The sequence below is a fragment of the Amblyomma mixtum genome, chromosome 4 (genome assembly GCF_055824585.1).
Source record: "Amblyomma mixtum isolate Tamu chromosome 4, ASM5582458v1, whole genome shotgun sequence".
Classification (NCBI taxonomy): domain Eukaryota; kingdom Metazoa; phylum Arthropoda; class Arachnida; order Ixodida; family Ixodidae; genus Amblyomma; species Amblyomma mixtum.
The window spans coordinates 112,773,121-112,791,938 of record NC_143015.1 but is presented as its reverse complement, the minus strand read 5'-3'; the positions used below and the strand labels follow the sequence as shown (position 1 = coordinate 112,791,938).

The window sequence follows — 18,818 nt, the reverse complement described above, 5'->3', positions numbered from 1 at the left end:
CGTCTACAGTTTCTGTTCAAGGAAGACTGACTGAGTGACTGTCGTTGCGTGTTTGTGAACATAATGTGCTGTGTGCTGGTCATCAATCCGGGTGTGTCGAGAACCCGTATGCAGCAAGACTGAGCACTCTTCTCCACGAAGTGATAGTATCTTTTTGCATTTTTATTAATTTTAATTGTTTCTTCGTTGATAAACTCCAATGTATCTCTCCTAGCCTCGCTTTAATTTGCTGTTTGTAATTTTTCTTTCATGCGTGTATTTTGCTTATTTATTTTATTTGTATATAAATAAATAAATTTACTCCGCAAATAGTGCCTTTTTGCTACGAACATACCCCCCCCCCACCCCCCTCCGGCGCCAACAACCAATGGGGCCCCCCCCTGCAAAAAATTCTGCGGACGCCCTTGGCCGTCGTCGTCGTTCTACACTGAAAACGAGCTGAGGCTTTCGAATGCGTTTGGAAAGTGTCGTGTAGCACCGCGGGAGTCCGTCGAGTCCGAATGTCATTCCAATTCTCGAATGTCATTCGAACGTTGCCGTGTAGCACAGGTATTACTCTCTCTGCGCTTCCCCTTCCCCGACGCTTGCCTCCTTTCAACGCGACAGATGATATTTGCATTTCTATCGTGGCAATTCTCTCCTTCGAGACGCTCAAGACCTTTCCCTAAAGATAAACCTCCCGTTGGACATCGGTAAATGGGCGCAATCAAGCATAAGCATTGGTCCGATAAGTGCTAAGCATTTCAAAAGTTGGAAGGGGCCACTCTCTAAAAACGGTGCAACTCACAATCCGTTGATGGAGCTGGTTACGCTGAGTGCGTCTCCACCGTCTTCCCAGAGCGACAGATGCGCCGTGCCGTGGTCGGGTGGCGACACCTGAGTGAGCAAGCCGTAATGTGCTGGGTCATGGTACGTGTGGTCGTCGTCGATCTGCCAGCGTGTCGCATTTGCATAGTTCCACGAGGTGAGGTCTCGCACTACCTGCACGCCACCGGGAAAACAAAAAGTGGTAGGGGTTCAATGTAGTTCAACCGAGTACACGTTCTAGAGCAGTGGACACTTAAGTTACACCTTAAGGGCTTCAGCGGGTTAATGCCCTTGTATGCTGTATCTGTCAGCCGATGGCAAGATAACCGACGAACCTTAAGGGTAATAGACTGGATTCCAAGGGAACGGAAGGGTAGAAGGGGTTGACACAAAAGTTAGGAGAGTGGATGAGATTGAGAAGTTTGCAGGAATAGGGTCGCCGCAGCTGGCGCAGGACAGGGTAAATTGGGGATACATGGGAGAGGCCTTTGTCTTGCAGTGGGCGTAGTCAGGCTGATGATGATGAAGAATTGGTCATTCTCTGCTTAACATTCATAGATGGCGGCGAGTCCTCGGATACCACTACCACCGCAGTGGCGCAGCGGTCAAGAGATGCGCCACTGCACTGGCAGGTGGCTGTTTCTATCACAGCCACCGGTAGGGATTACGCGACCACAAGATCGAGCCACAAGATTCGTACATTCGTGCTATTCATATAATGTCAGTATATCATCACTAAAAGCAGAGGCGGGCATAACATCCGAGGCTTGTAGGCGTCGTATTACTAGTATGTGCTTGTTTCACAAATTTTATTTCAGCTCATTTCTTTGTCCGCCCTACATCAATCCGCCGGCATGCATTTCCCTCCGCATTGGTAATCTCCTTCAAGTAGCTCGGCCATGTATACGCGTACAACTACATTTGCATCTTCATTCTTTCCACGCTCAGCCAAGGACTACAACAGCCTTCCACGCGACATCGCCGCAATCACCTGCCCATCAACATTTACGAACTCTTTATCAACTACCTTTAACAGCGAATAATTTATGTACCTTACTATTTTCTTTGTTCATTCAATCTGCTTTTTACATGTAACCCACCCCTTATGTAATACCCCCCATCCTGGGGCCCTTTAGGGTAATAAAGTGAAGTGAAGACCCATGTTGCTCATCCCGAGCAACCTCTCGCTACCAGTCATTAATTGAATTCGCACCCACCAAGGTTAAGTGACCTGGGTGGCGCGACGCCTTTCACCTATTGGATACAGTTGGCGTGACGCTCTTGCAAACTTACCCGAGCTTCCTACCACTGGCTGCAGCTTTCTCGACGCTCCTCGAACTAACCAGATAAAACGGAGAGTTGAGTTAGTTGGTACATGTTGCTGGGAAAAAAACAGCGCTAAGACGAAGGACAACGAAAACGATTACAACAGGACCGGCGCTGACTATCAAGTTAGTATATATTACGTGTTGTTTCTAATAAAGCTTTCAGTTGATTGTCAGCGCCGGTCCTGTTGTCCTCGTCTTTCTTTGTCCCTTGTCTCAGCGCTGTTTTTTTCCAGGAACTAACCCGAGCTTACCCGAGTAAATCGGGTAAGCTTGCGTTATGTCGGGGTACAAAAAAAGACAAAAATTGCTTGAGGTTTTGGACAAGACAGCGCACAAGACAAGGATGGATGGATGGAAAAACTATTTTCGTCAGAGAGCATGTGTGGACGATTCCGTGTTAGATGGCCATCAACCCATGGCTGACGGCGACCTGGGTGGCCCACTCCACGGCCCTGGTCTGGACGACCGGGTCTGAGCTGGCCAACATGGCGTCCCACTGTTCGAGGGAAGGATCACGCATAATGTCCACCGGTGGCGGTGCTATGCTGCAGCTCCATAATATGTGGTCATAGGTTGCCAATTCGTGACACCATTTGCACTCCGGCTGAATGTCCGGGTAGATTTTGCTCAACACGTATGGTTGAAGAAACATTTAGTCTGCAATCGTCGCCAGACGCATTCCTGCGCCTTCACCAATTGCTTGTCCGGGGGTGGGTAAATCCTCCGCTCAAGTCTGAAATGATTAGTAATGTCATGAAAGGATACCAGCCCATCTCTCGTGGACGTTCCCGGGACGTCCAGCTCACCTACTCGGCTGACGAAACCTCGAGCATTCATGTGAGCCGGCTCGTTCCCAGGGTTCCCAGAGTGTGCAGGTACCCAGACAATTTCCGCCTCCGTAGTCCCTCGCCCCGTGGCCCGATTCAGCAATCGCGCCGCTGTGACAGATATTGTGCCCCTCGCCAAATTTCGGATGGCTGTTTTTGAATCGCTGAAGATCAGGTCAGCATTACTACTAGTTATAGCTAGTGCTATCGCCGCTTCCTCTGCAGTTTCTGGGGAGCGGGTTTTGACTGATCCAGAGGCGATCAAGGGTCCCCGCCCGTCCACCACCGCAATTGCAAATGCATCCTTGCCCTTATACTCGGCGACATCTACATAGACTGCACCGTTGTACTTCCCGTACTTAGCATGTAAAGCTTTGGCTCTTGCCTTCCTGCGGTCCTCGTGATGTATTGGATGCATGTTCTTGGGCAAAGGTTTTATGTACAAGCCCTTGTGCATTTCCCGCCTCATCTGAATTTTCGTGTCACCGGCTGGAACGTCAACTCCAATGCCGATCCTTTCCAATATATCCCTTCCTGCTTTTGTTTTTGAAAACCTACCGAGCTGCATCACCAAGTGCGCCTCCCGTAGTTCTTCTAGGGTGTTGTGCACCCCTAATCCCAGCAGCCTTTCGGTAGACGCATTGTGAGGCAACCCAAGGGCCGCTTTATACGCCTGCCTAATCATAGCCTCCACCTTTCCTTTTTCCGCCGCGTCCAACTTCAAAGAAGGCGTCGCATACACTATTCTACTCAGCACAAATGCCTGCTCTAGCTTACACAAGTCTTTTTCCTTAACACCTCTCCTACGATTGGCGATTCTCCTGATTAGCCGCACGGTAGCATTGACTGTATTTTTAAGCATTTACAAGGACTCGCTATTCTTCCTGTTAGTCTGCAGATACATACCCAGGATCCTGATCGTTTGTACCTCAGCGACCGGTACTCCCCCCACTTTCACCTCTAAAGGTGGTGGCGGCATATAGTGCCTCGCATGTATCCCTCTTGGTTTATCCCTCAGCACAAAAAGCTCGGACTTGGGCTGAGAGCACGAGAGTCCTGCCTCCCCTGTTAACTCCTCCACAATATCCACCGCCTGTTGTAGAGTTTCTTCCAATTGTGCGTCACTGCCTCTTGTTACCCATAGAGTAATGTCATCCGCATAAAATGTATGTTTAAGCCCCGATATCCCTTGCAGCCTGAGTGGTATCTTGATCAAGGCGAGATTAAATAGGAAGGGCGATAATACCGACCCTTGTGGTGTCGCCCTACCCCCCAATGGGAAGGAATCCGATTTAATTTCTCCGACTACAATCTCCGCAGTCCTACCCTCCAGAAACGATCTGATGTACCGGAAGGTTCTACCCCCCGGTCCTATGTCCGATAGGTTCCTCAGTATTGCCTCATGGGTAACATTGTCAAAGGCCTTAGTGAGGTCGAGCCCAAAATAGCCTTGGTGCCCGTGCCGTACCCAGGATCAACCACGTCTTTTTTGAGCTGTAACATGACGTCCTGCATTGATAAATTAGCCCTGAAGCAAATCATTGTTTCAGGTATCAACTCATTGTCACCTAAATAACGCTGAAGCCTGTTCAGGACTACATGCTCCATCAATTTGGCCAAGCACGACGTTAGCGAGATGGGACGCAGATTCTCAATGCAGAGCTTCTTCCCTGCTTTAGGAATAAATGTAATCCTAGCATGCTTCCACTCTGGCGGAATCTCCCCGGCCGCCCAATATTTATTCATCAAATTCGTGAGTGCCCCCACCGACTTGAAATCCAGGTTCCTCAGCATTTTATTAGTAACCCCGTCCGGACCCGCTGCTGACGTGGTACGAAGCTGGCCCATTGCAAACTCCACCTCCGCCACCGTAAAGTCTGCATCCAATTCAAGGTTTTCCTCTCCCGAGTAATCCGGCAAGCAACTGCCCGCCTCTCTGTTTATGTAACGACTTCGGAGTTCATGTATAAATTCCCCAATCGTGCCTTGATACCGATGCACTAACCTAGCCATTTGCCCCTTCTGCGCAGATTTGGTTACCGCCGGGTCAAAAAGGTGCCTCAACAACTGCCATGTTTTTTTGCATCCGAATTGCCCATTCATCCGGTCACAAATCTGCCCCCACTGTTTGCACTGCAACTCCAATGTGTAGGTTTCGATTTCTCGTTCTAGCTTGGCCATCTTCCTACGGAGGACACCTTTATGCCTTTGTTTCCTCCACCTCCTAAGGAGACTCGCATGTGCTTCCCACATGTGTAACAATCTAGAGTCAGCCGTAAAGCCCTCCTCCTCCGTCGGAACCTCTTCTGTGGTACTCTTCACGGCCTGCTTGAGTGTGTCAATCCAGGCTCCTAAGTCCTCGATTTCCCCGTTCACTGTGTCATTCCTGTATTTCCGAAATTGGTCCCAGTCCGTCACTCGAGTTCCTTTCACCGTGTCTTTGTGCTTAGCAGCACTAAATGTCGTGGAAAGGATATAGTGATCACTTCCCAGTGGCTGTCCCGTGTTTACCCACTTTGCATCTCTGATACCATTCACAAATCTGAGGTCTGGAGAGGTGTCTATGCTCACGCTGTTGCCTATACTGGTATGATCTAGTGGGTTGTTCAAGATCGTCCATCGCAGGTCCTGGGCAACCTGCCAAAGCTTATTTCCCTTCGGGCTGGCTCGGATGTAGCCCCACTCCGGATGAGGCGCACTGAAATCTCCCACCACGATGAGTTGCGACCTAGCCGCTAGCCGCTGCGTCTTTATCAGAAGGTCTGGCAAGCCCACCCCCTTATCTTTTAGAGAAGAGTATACATTAAGAACAAATAGACTCTTATCGACCTTTCTTTTGGGCAAAATCTCCAGCAGGACGTAGTCCTCCCTGCTGCTATCTATGGTATGCTGAATCACTGTGGTGTTGCGATGGACTAACACGGCCGTGAAGACGCTCGATACGCCCCCTCGATCAATCTCTGGTGGTGTAAATGTCTTAAATCCCAGTAATTTCACCGAGCTGCTAGCCTCCTGCAAAGCTATAATGTCCAGCTTACTGTCCAGAGTTTGTATGTGCAACTGCAGGTTCCCCCGCTTGCGACGGAAGCCCCTGCAGTTCCACTGGCAAACCTCAATTTGCTGGCAAGGGGCCATGGTGAGGCCCTAGGTTCACTAACATCGGCTCTTGGCGCACAAGACAAGATTCTTGCTCAGGGTTGGTATGTCTGGAAAACAGTGTTGTCGCACTAAAAAATTACTGTATCTGATGCGAAAATTCTGCGAAAGCAGTTGGATTTACGTTCGACGATTACTTAGGCACTCTTGCTTTATTGAAAGATGTTACTCGAAGCCGAAATTTAACACACACAGCAGAATTCTTCAGGAGGGTGAAACTGAGCGGAGATGGATCGAGAGGGTGACGGGTGAGAAGGCAGGCCTCTGGAGCGCAGCTGGCTTTCCCATTACGCCTTTGAATTCGATTTGACCTTCCTTTTTAAAGCGAAAGCCTTTAATGGCTCATTCTGTCGTCCGTTAACAAAGCGTGTCATACGCGTTTGACTCGGAAACTAAAAAGGATAGAAGAAAACGAATGGTTACTTCTGATAAAGGAGGAAAAAGTCAACCTAGAAGCCAAGTTTGATGACTGTAGATTCATTCGTCAATTAATTATAGGCAAAAATGTCGAAAAAGCGTCGAAATGGCGCGGACGTTGATATAGCCACGGGAACGATGTGACGTCACATCCACCGGAAGTCGTCACGGCATAGTGAAAATTGTCACAGAATATTCGCAAAAACGTTGAATTTGTGTCAAATTAGACGGAAAAATATGTAATTCAGCGTAATTAACATTTAAGATCACCGAAAGATGTATAATTAGGGTATCGATATAGCCACGGGAACAGTGTGACTTCACATCCGCCAGAAGTCGACATGACATAGTGTCCTTGGCTTCCGCCTCCCAACACTTTAGTTGCCGAAGTATTCTCGCAATTTTTAATGCGATAGCATCACTAGTGCCAAAAAGGAGAAAACTGTCCGGCGGCGTCGGTGGCGTCGGCGTCTGTGTCAAGCCTCCTCATGCTTGTTCATGTTCAAGGGGGTTTGCCTCTCAACAACTGCCACCTGTCAACTGTCCACCTGTCCTTCTGTTCCTCTCCCCCCTGCTCTTTTAGGAACGAGGTGAGAGACACCGGATGAAGAATGACTCAGCAGAAACTGTAGGCGATGCTTTACCTCCACCTTAAGGATATTACATGATAGTATTACTGAGCTAATGCTCGTATATGCGGAATTGGTCAGTCTCAACTTTGCAGTCATATGTCCCCAGGTGTCCTGGGAGTCCGAGCAACTTCTCGCGATCAATCATTCATTTAACTGCCACCTGAGAGGGTGGTTAGCTTGCTTACAAACCAGTGGGTAGCTTGCGAAGACCCCACAAGGTCACGTGACCTAGCTTACCCTCCCTCCTAGGTTGCTTCGCCGGGGGTGGCTGCCTAGGCCACCCTACTTACCGCTCACAATGCCAAGAACGACGACGCCAACAACGCTGACACTGGATTTTCTGCGTAACGGGGAATTTAACTCCATCGGGTTTAAAATGAAAATGTCTTGAAAGAAGACACAGACAACAGGAGGCCTACGTGAAAAATGTACAGCCTCCCGAAGAAGTATACCTAAGCACAAATGAAGCTTACGGGGAGCTATTACTTCTCGCATTGCTCGGGAAGAGCAACCTGGTTTTTGCAAGCATCATCGGTGGCTTTGTTTAAACAGCCGCCTACCAGTACCATGGGGCATCTCTTAACCGGTACTGCCCCGGTAGTGGTATGGTGACTCTGCGCCATCTATGAATGCGACGAATTTTTCCTAGTTGCCTTGTCGGAGTAGGATTAGAATCGAATTGGAATAGATTGGCGAGTGAATAAAAACATTCCATTGCATTTCCTCCGTATCAATCCAACTGACCGCCCGATATGTTTTTAGTCCCGCTGCTGCACGTGCTCCTAGTAGCGGGCGCAGGATAGGCCGGTAGCGGTTCTGGAGGATATAGTTGAGTGGGTTGGTGACGGGTGGCTGTTTCGGAGGCCGAAGGTGGGTGGGGTTGAGGGTTGGGGCATTGAATAGAGGGTGGCCGTGGGTGGGTGGACAACTCCCCAGTTAAGGAGTAGCGCTTCTGGAGTTAAAGGCGCAGGATGGACGCTCTTCGCTAGGCCTGCAGGCATCAATGGTATCGAGTTACTGTAGCAGTGCTTTTGCGCTAGAAAACTGTATACAGAATCTTTAATTTTCGTTGAGTTTTCTCAGCCAACTGGAAAAGGGTCTTAACGAAGTAAAGAGTCTGGAAGCCTGAAGACAGCCTTTACTTTCAGTCTCTATGTTTTGTTATGGAGTATAAAGCCTTTATCGAAAAAAATGTGGGGGCTTAGCCTTGATTAAGTCTAGGTAATTGCGAAAGCAAGTGGTGTAACTTGTAGCATCTTCGATATCCATAGCCTCCATCATGTTAAACGGTAACACAACACGAGAATCTTGACTCGCGTCCGAAGTCTTCCATAGCTATACCGAAGAACCGGCGAGCAGGCGCTACTTTTCTCTACACCCGATAGCGCCTGGATGTCTGTGGATGACGTCATACCACACGCTGCAACACACATCCATCACCGCAGCAAGGCCTAAAAGGTCTTGCAACTTCTATGACGTCAATCGCTTGCCGCCGTTCGCAGGTGGTCGACCGGCCGCGAAGTCTAGCTGCAGCGCGCTGAAGAGCCGACTTTGAGCCCCATCTCTCGCTCTGGTATGACGTCAGTAGTCACATGACCGACCACCGACCGTGAAGGGTAGGCTGCGGTACCGCGAAGAGGCGACACCTGGCGCAGTATTTCTTTCGTAATAAAAACCTGCTTTTGCTCAATATTCCATGCTTAGCAATGCTATACAGCCAGCAATTGTTTAAACGCTGGTAACAGCACTAGTTAAACAAGCGTGGCACTTTGTCAGAATTAGTTTTATGACGTACTCGCTCTTGGGGTAGCGTACCTAACCACACATTGCTTGTGTATTCAAGGGGGAGGAGAACATCCCAGCATACACAAAGAGAATTTATTGTGTACGAACAGAACGATACAATACATAATGAATACATATACACACTAATGAGCCGGCTCCGTGCAATGATAAACAACACCTTGAAGAGAAGTTTATTGGACTCATTATTCATACAAAGGGGCCATAGTCGCTCACAGTGACAAAAACAACAAGGCACCGACTAGTGTCGCTCGGTACAAGCAAGCTATGAAACAAGAACACGACGGCGACTGCTGTCGCCGTTCACACAAAATCATTCACAGCACAGAAACGCGACATTTGATGGCTCAATAGAATCATGTCGTGCTCGTTCCAACCGCATGCTTTAGCATTCAGCGGACAATTATGTGATGGTTCAACTGTAATACCTAAGCAAAGCATTCGCAACGTCCTCAAGGGAATTTCTGCGCAGCCTCTATTAAAGCTGCTCTCAAAGGGCTGCGTCAAGCTGTTAAAGCCATTTACACCTCTGGAGTGTGCCTATTAGTATTTAGAGGGCAGTCCATGATGCAGAACAACGCTATGAACCAGGCATGCGTCTCTCTTCGGGCCCAACGATTTCAGGTCGCCTCCTACACTTTAAAATAAAATATGCATTCCAAAGCATTTGCTTCTAAGCCTAGTAGTGGAGCTCTCTAGCCCCACTGGCGGTCCTGTACCTCACAGGGATGAATGGGAGAGTTCAAAAGGCTTGAAACAATAAGGGCGGAAAAGCGAGCCACACAGAATAGCCCATAAGCACAGCTAAGGCAAATGCAAATTTTAAACCTTAAGCCTTCCAGCCTCGGATCATGCCACCGAAACAGTACTACGGGGTCAAAATAAATGGGGCTCGACAGTGTTCAGAAAAGACTGCATTTGAAGCCTCGGTCCGTCTAAAAAGAACCAAGCAGGCGATGTACTCACGTCTTCAACGTCCACGAAACGAGGGTCCCCAAGCTCAGCTTTCTTGGCATAAGCGAACTTGCACGCCTCGATGAAGCTGTGATACAAAAAGAAGCGGTAAAAGGTCGGCATGAAGATGTTCTTTATTTCGTAAAAAGGCTGTACTAACCTGAAGTCAGATAGATACAGAGAGGGAGGAAAGGCAGGGATGTTAACCAGAAAGGTTTCCGGTTCGCTTTATCCATTTTATCCTTTCGTCTCATTCCTTGGCTGCAGAAGCCAGAATACGTACAAAATGCGAAAAATTTTGAGGGGTCCCTTAATCTCCGCCTTAAAGGTATGTCGCGTTAGAGTTAACGGGTCAATTTCCATATATGCAGACTGTCATCCTCTACATTACATTCACAGATCCCTGGGAGTCCTCATACCTCTCCTGGCGCAGTGGTGCAGCGTATAAGTGATGCGCCACTGCCCTGCGATGACAGGTGCTTTCAGCGGTGGGCCTTGTGCAGCCCAAAGTGCTCTTCCCGAGCGACCAATTATTAATCTGAACGAAAAAACGTAGCGTTGAAACAGGAAAGAGAAAGATGAGGACAGGACGGAACTACAAAGCAAAGACACGCACGCGCAAACTTCAAAGAGTGGCAAAAGTGTCATAATCTAGAAAAATCCGGTAAACGAAAAAGAGACAAAAAGGGGAAGAATAGCCACCGCTCATGAAGACTGTTTTACACACATTAAGTGCGTCTTAGAAACTTTCTTCCTTTTTCCATTAGGTAAATAGATGGTGTGCTAATGCACGTGTCACTACTGCGTTGTGATATTTCATGAGCTTCCAAGATTTCCCTCGCCAATTGATCTTTACCCCTTCCTAAGATCTTCGTGCGGTTCAAAGAGGGAAAGCAACCTGTGCAGTTCTTGCAATGCTTTGGCAAGTGCTCATCAGATTGCTGACGATGCGAAGATGCATATTCACTCAGCCTCACGTTTAGGCATCTGCCCGTCTGCCCAATGTACACACTTCCGCAGCGGAGAGGGATCTGATAAACAATACCTGTGCCACATGAGACGTGCGGCTTATTGTGTGTTGTGCTACACCCTGAATTTTTGAGGCTCTCATGATCTGCCAGAGCGCAAAGCTTTGCAAGCTTCAGGGCAGCTGAAAATACCACATCGATACCAAATTTTGCTGCCACTTTCTTGAAGTTGTGCGAGAGCCTGTGTACATAGGGCATAACTTCAAACTTCCTTTTCTGTTGTCCCGGTACATTTATCTTAGGTAACTGGATGTGTTCTATTTCTTTGTGTAACTCTTTCTGTAGCGTTTCTGTGACAGCCACAAGAACATCGCCAGGAAAGCCTGCTTCTTTAAGTCTTTGAACCTGGTTGTCAAAACTTCTACGAACTTTGTGCGGACATGACTTGAGGAGCGCCGACCAGAGACATGTGGCTGCTATGCCTCGCTTAATGAGCTTCGATTGAGAACAGTAGTAAGGTAGTAGCGCTTTCTTGGACAGTGGCTCGTAAGCCCAGCAAAAATGACCAACAGGATTAAAATACAGGTGAATATTTAAAAACTGAATGGAACCGTGAGCCGGAAGTTCTATAGAAAAATTCAGTGACTTCATCATACCTTTGAATCGGGTTAAAATCGAGTCTGCAACTACACCCAAGTCATCTGTAGACGAAAGTTTGAGAACAACAAGGAAGTCATCTACATATCTAAAGACACGTACAACACACTCATCGTTCAACTGAGACTGAAGCAAACGTCCAAACTTGGCAAGGAACATTTCACATAGCACAGGGGCGACATTTGAGCCAATGCAAATCCCACGTTTCTGGACATAGAAATGTTCTTTGTTGCTAATGATTGTAGAATTGAGGTACAGGGCCAACAGTTCCAGAAATGATTCAATACTATCACCACATGAATTCTGAAAAGACAGCGGACCCGCCTCTTCAATACACTCTCTCACAGCAATGAACAGTTCATCGTGCGGCACCGAGTAAAGGAGCTCCTCTATATCTACTGAAAATGCAGTTTACAACGCACACGTCACTCCGCAGAATGTCAACTAAGACGGCTGAGGAGGCGACTTAAAAAGGGTCCACAGTACAAAGACTGTTCAAGTGACGCTGGAGAAACCTGCCTAGACGTGCCTGCCAGCTGTGTCGCTCTGTGATGATGGCTCTGAAGGGACATTCGGGCTTGTGAGTTTTACGTTGAAGAAAACTTTCAGTGCATCTCCTTTGCAGTTGCTCACCTCCTTCCCCAGCCTGTCCAGCTTGCACTCATTTAGCAACTGCAACGCCCTACTCTTAGCCTTAGCTGGCTTAAGAAGCGAGCGCTTAAAGTTCTTCTCGATTGCATTTGTAGCCTTTGCATCATACATCTCCCGAGGAAGAACGACAAAGCCTCCATCCTTATCGGCTTGCATCAGAGACAGCTTTGAATCACGAAAGTGCCCAACGACATTGTTCCCCTTTGTGTGTCTTCTTGTTCTTGTTTCAGACGTGTAGGCCTTTTCGAGAGTGTCAACACACTCCGAAAAGCAATGTGCTCTCTCCTCGCCACTCGCATTCTCCGCTATACTGTGAACCGAAGGAAGTATTTCATGCTTCGGGACAGTCACCTCAAGCCTGAACTTGGGGCCTTTTTCCAGAACGCGCTGAACTCCACTTGGTACTGAGGCTTTGAGGTACTGAGGCGACCAATTATTATTTTAACTGCCACCAGTTGGAACCACTTTAGCTTGGAATTCATTCCGTTATGTTAGACCCCATCAGTTATCGTGCCTTCGCATTATATGCTTTGCGTGTGCTCACTTCTTGATTTCGAGAAGGATGTCCTAAACTCGCGTTTGCTCCAGGTCCTACACTGCTCTCTTCCTCTAACTTAACGTTTAACCTACCATTTTCCTTTTCCTAGCTGGTTGCATTGACCTCAATGTAAGTTCAATACTTTTCGTTAGACTTCACGTTGCTGTCATATAGGTGCACACTGGTAAGGTACAGCTGTTGTATGCGTTACTTCTGAGGGATATTAGTGAAGTGCTATTCATTAGCATAGAATGTTTTACAAATGCAAGCAACCCGCTTCTTACTCTCGAGTTATTTCTCTCACGGTCGGAGTCGGCGGTCACAAATGGCCCTAAGTAGATGCATTCCTTTAGAGCTTCAAACCTCACGCTGCCTACCACAAACTGCTGTTCCCTTGGGAGACTCATCTTTGAAAACCAGCCCTTAGTCCAGCACCTGAAAAACATCTCTTGCTGATATATCGATCACAAGGCCTCTTTTGTAGGAGTCTGACTTCAACCACCAATATTGGTCGCAAAATATGGAGCAGGCTGCAACTATATGTATATACAGAAACATGTCTCCCTGAAATCCATTACCTTAACAAATCGCAAAATTAAAATATATGCGGAGCTGCGCTCAAATTTCACACTACCGACTGATGCAAACGTCCCTAATTTTTAAGCAGTAAAGGCAGTGAAAACGAGGCTATAAACGAGTATTTTGTAGGAAAAATTTTTTCTTCCCCTCACAAACATAAATTTGCAAGCTTCTACTGCAACCAATAAAGGACTTCATCAAATGTTTCAACAAAGCCATTGCCTAATTTAGTGGTTTTTTAACTTTGGATCACATTAGTAATATCACTCTGGATATCAGGATTATGTCGTTATGCAAAAATAAAGCGCCCTATCTTTTAGCCTTCGTTATGCCCTTACGAAGTTTTGATTTCCTTATCAAAATCACGTTTTACTGAAGGAAAATAAACGACGAATAGGCTAGTCGAGACAAACCTCAACTCCAAGTATTGATTATACGGGCTTCTCGCATACCCCGATGAAGGCACATGCGTTCTAGTTGAACACTTTGACGGAAAATCTTGGAAAAAGAAGCTTCGTGTTCACGCCGACATCTATAAAGCGAAACGCGGCAACCCACACTGCATTTTTCGAACTGATTTTGCAGATAAGTAGCAAGATTCCCATCTTGTTTGAACTTCATGTGACGTTTCTATTGAAATGTGCCGCTTGTCTTTAGCGCGCAACACTGGACAAAACGAGAACGAACCAAATTAAAGAGCAGTGAACGCAGCATGCCACACTTGAAAATACTGCCTTCCAGTCCGATGGAGGAAGAGAACTCAAAACTATTCGTACCGGTGCAGTGTGAGCGCATCGTCCTCCAGGAAGACGCTGGAGCTGTTGCGGAAGGCATCCATCATGGCCATAATGTAGGCGTACACTGCACCACCTGCCGGAGGGGGTGCTGAGCACAGGACTCGGCCGTCCTGAAGAGTGACGTTGATGGCCGGCACCCATGTGGGTCGGTACGAGCGCAGGTCGTCCATGGTGAGGATTCCTCCTGCGGCAGCGAAACGAATAACTGAGCTGCCAATCAAAAAAGCAAATTCATCCCAAGTGTTAAATGGCTATCTCGATTAGAAAGCCAATCCTTTCGGCCAAATGCGAAATGAACCGATCAAACAAGCGTGTTACGTCTCCAACCAGACTTTGTTGAAGGAGTACAGGCGAAGCAGTTCGCCGATGATCATGTCCCCTTTTGCGCCTATATGCATATGCAAGTCCATTTTTTTTTGCTTTTTCATTTTTGAGGAAAGGAAATCGTGCATAACACATCGTCGTTATCGTTCATCGTCGTTCATCAACCAGTACTGCAGGTATGAAGAAGATGATCATGCGCCAACAGCGACGAAGCTCTTGAAGTGGCCGGCTGACGCTCATGCTGAAGAACTGCTCTTTGTGAACCTGCCTCTCGCCCCGCTGCTTCATCGATAACTTGAGCAAGAGTCTCAGCCGCCGGCCGGTCCCGCATCTCAATAAACCACCCTTCACTACTGCCCAACTGATATTGTCGCCAGACGTGCAGAAGACACAGCAAAGCAAAACCATCGGCCAACCAGGCTAAACACATCACTTCGCACGATTACTCGGTTTAGCTACGTTAAAACCCTACCACATTTTCACTCTCTCTTTCGTACTATGTGACTCCCCACAGACATGCGCATCCACAGAATCACTCAATAACTAACAACACACTTTTTTTGATGCATGAAAATTTTGCGCGTGGCTACTGAGTGTGGATTTGTTGTCTCTCTTTGAATGCAAGCTGCAAGATAAACACAGTGGGTAGACAATCATTAAGGCTTCACCTGACGAAGCTTAAGGTAATAGTGAACCACTAGTCAGTTGATTTGACGTGAACACACGTCAAAACATTGCAGGGTTGGATACACTGACAAGCATGGCTCAGCGTCGGGCCTGAGCCATGCAGACGCTGGCTCAGGCAGCGTCTGCATGCAGCGTAGTTTATTATTGCGAAAGCAATACTACACTAGGTTTTGAGCCGTCGGTGTGGTCCCGGCGGTAACCACGTTTGACCTTTAGACGACCCCCGTAGTGACGTCATACCGAGTGAAACTGGAGACCAACTCGGCTCGTCGGCGCGGTCCCAGGGTAACCACGCCGCGCCGCGCATCTGCTGCGCGCCGCAGCCGCGAGGAGGCGCTCGCTGTGGTGACGTCACACCAAGCGGAGAGCAAACTGGAGACCAGTTCGGTTCGTCGGCGGTGGTGGTGGTGAAAAAACATTTTTAATACTCACAGGGAGTTTGGGGATCAGAAGACCCCGCTACATGGTCGGTATCCTTAGTCCGGGACACCACACGACGAGGCTCCGTCTCGCGCCCGCTTTACTGGAGCCCTTTGGGACTCCAGTGTGGAGCAGTTGAGGAGGGCAGTCTCCCATGCCTCTCGGGTGGGGGTGGGGGAAGGGGGAAGGTGAGGATTCTGAGTACATGCCCACACCATGTGAAAGATATCGCAGATTTCTCCACAGTGCGGGCAGCGCCCATCTGTGTTCGGGTCGAAGTGTTTTGCTATGGCAGGACAGAGAAGAGTTCCTGTCTGCAGGCGCCGCAGAGTTCGCTCCTCCGCCTTACTCAGCCCCTTGGCAGGTGCCGGGTAGAGGCGGTGGCTGTCGCAATAATGGATTAGGATTTCGCGGAACCGCAGAAGTGGTTTTTGAGCTTCTGAGCCAGGAGAGCTAGGATGAGAAGCCGGGTGTGTGAGCGCTCGGGCGGCCGCATCAGCGGCCTCATTGCCTCGTAGACCCTGGTGGCCAGGAGCCCAGATCACTTTTGTGCGAGTTGGATCGGCGGGAGCGCGTCTTAGAATTTGGGAGGCAAGAGGTGATATTTCCCCTGCAAGATAATGTCCACAAGCCCGGCGAGAGTCTGTAATAACCGTTCTCGATTTTGGATCGGCGGCAGCGAGAGCTATTGCGACTTCCTCCGCTCGTGTTGAATTTGGGGCATGAAAAGATAGCCCATCGACATTCATTCCCCGGTGGACTACGGCAGCCGTGTAGAATCCCGCGGGCGACGGCCCAGTTATGTCCACGTAGTAGACGCCCTCTTTAGATCCATATTGCCTCTCAAGCGTGCGAACCCGCACTTGTCGTCTGCCTTCATGTGAAGCCATGCCCATGTTACGCTGTCCCAGGGTAACCACGCCGCGCCGCGCACCTGTGCTGCGCGCTGCAGCCGCGAGGGGCGCTCGCTGTGGTGACGTCACACCAAGCGGAGAGAAAACTGGAGACCAGCTCGGTTCGTCGCCGCAGTCCCACGGTAACCACGCCGCTGCTGCTCTCCCTCTTTCTCTCCTTTCCTTCCTCTCTCTGAGAGAAGATTACGTGTGGATGTGTATATATAAGGTGTTTCGACCAAGGCCTCGTTAGAAGCCATGTCGACCGACAAGTATAAGGAGAAGCTGAGACGATTTGCTGAAGCTAGGAAACAGCGACGTGCACGAGAAACGGATAAAGAATGGGAAGAACGTTTAGCTAAACGACGTGCACACGATTGCTTTCGCAACCTACCGAGCTTAACCAAGCTAAGCCTCTGCCAATTTTTTCTGTGTCCGTCTTCGAGCACCTTTCGTTTCTTCCTTTATATAGGCCATGCGAATGTAGACTCTAATACACCGACCTTCATTGCGGATCTCGCGCACCATTTCTTCGGCCAGCTCGCCTTCGTAGAAGTAATCCGGTCCGTACTCGGCGATAGCCTCCAGCGTCGATGCAAGGTCCCTCTGGACGAGCAGGTCTCCCTCCTTGAGCGGCCTCCCCTCATGATAGTTCCAGAAGGCCCTCCTGAAATAGGAAGTGCGTGTGGAGAAAGCTTCACGCTTCGCTTTTCAATGGAGCTCTCGGTTGGGATGCATTCAAATGTATTTCGAGCTAGCAAAAAACTTTCTTCAGTACTTAAGTGGTGCTCCTGTCGCTAGGAGTTGATGTCTGAAGAAAAGGTAAAGATTGAAACCCTGTATGTGGCTTTTTGTTTGCCTTCTGGTTTGGTTTGGTTTATGGGGTTTAACGCCCTAAAGCGATTCAGGCTATGAGGGACGCCGCAGTGAAGGGCTCCGGAAATTTCGACATCCTGGGGTTCTTTAACGTGCACTGACATCGCACAGTACACGGGCCTCTATAATTTCGCCTCCATCGAAATTCGACCGCCGCGGCCGGGATCGAACCGGTGTCCTTTGGGTCAGCAGCCGAGCGCCATAACCATTGCCATAGCCACCGCGGCGGACTCAACGGGCAAGGAATCGCACTGAATGGGTGGTGGCATTCCGTGGACTCCCTGGCAGCGCTACAACACGCTGTCGCCTTCCACTCCTAACGGGGAAACTTAAGAGTCCTTAATTAGCAGTTAACTAGTATTTAGCCATTAATCAGTAATCACCCACTACTTAGTAATTTGTAATTACTTAGTAATTAGCCATTAATTATGTGTTATGTCATCCAGTGGTGACGTCACCAGTGCCACAGAGGCAGTCAAAGTGGTGCGGAAAACGCTTTCCCTTTTACGCACTTTAGACAGTCAAAGTGCCGCTTGAAGTTTTTAAAATGTATAGCGTAAATGGAATATCTCGGCTAGGAACCAATTAGGCTGTCTTTTCTGAAATTGCCAAGGGCACACTTCGTTAACCAATAACAATTCAGAATACTCCTACTTTAAAATATCGTCATAATTCTTTTATGCTTTCAAAGGTAACCAAAACGCAGTTGGCTTAATGCCGGTTAAGAAGAGAGCAGCCGCAAAGGGTCCTTTACCATCGGGGGTCACATGGTCCATCCGGGCAGGTGAACATGTGTGGTGCTTCGTAACATAGAGTGTAGGGAATCTGTTTTCCCACACGAAATCCATGACGGGCCAAGCGGACAGCATCCCGGAAAAGTTCCCTCCAGGCAAGCTTGCCTCCTAGGCGCCTGTGCAGCTCCTCGTACCCACGGATCTGTCCCGGCACAGCGATTGAAAGGCCGCCTGTGTAATTTCCGCACAAAGCCTCAGCCAACATCCTGCATTATTCCCACGACCTCACTTGGTGACAGTACGTTTGGTTCACTCATTCTGGTACCCTCTCATTAGTCGGGACTTACCAGTACGGTAGGCTATCGCAGATGTAGAGACGCGTTCATTAATGCCTGACCCGAAAGACGCGGGTTCGATCCCGGCCGCGGTAGCTGAATTTCTTGAAGGCTAAATTCTAGAGGCCCGTGTGCTGTGCGATGTCAGTGCACGTTAAAGAACCACAGGTGGTCGAAATTTCCGGAGCCCTCCACTACGGCGTCTCTCATAGCCTCAGTCGCTTTGGGACGTTAAACCCCAACAAACCAAACAAACCAAACCATTAATGCCAGAACATTATATGGCTATGTCGCGTCAGCAAAAAGTGTCCGCAAATTTGTCCGCACGGTTACGTCCTTCTCTGAAGATAAACGTGTGAAAGAATGATTGTGACGGATAGTGTGTGATAAAATGTTGCCGTGGGGAAAATTTAGTTGATGAGGTGTATTAGTTAA

General features: G+C 48.6%; 1 protein-coding gene and 1 pseudogene across 1 annotated transcript in view; both read right to left on the bottom strand.

The window, feature by feature from the left end:
- Positions 1-18,818, bottom strand: part of LOC149347911 (scoloptoxin SSD14-like) — a 46,922-nt gene that overhangs the window by 12,600 nt on the left and 15,504 nt on the right. Inside the window, exons 4-8 of the mRNA XM_089541649.1 lie at positions 18,069-18,279; positions 16,942-17,105; positions 14,094-14,298; positions 9,937-10,012; positions 788-981 (exon numbers count right to left, since the gene is read on the bottom strand). Coding sequence (XP_089397775.1) covers positions 788-981; positions 9,937-10,012; positions 14,094-14,298; positions 16,942-17,105; positions 18,069-18,279 — 850 coding nt within the window. The remainder of the gene's footprint in view (positions 1-787; positions 982-9,936; positions 10,013-14,093; positions 14,299-16,941; positions 17,106-18,068; positions 18,280-18,818) is intronic.
- LOC149347912 (uncharacterized) lies at positions 2,486-4,465 on the bottom strand (annotated as a pseudogene).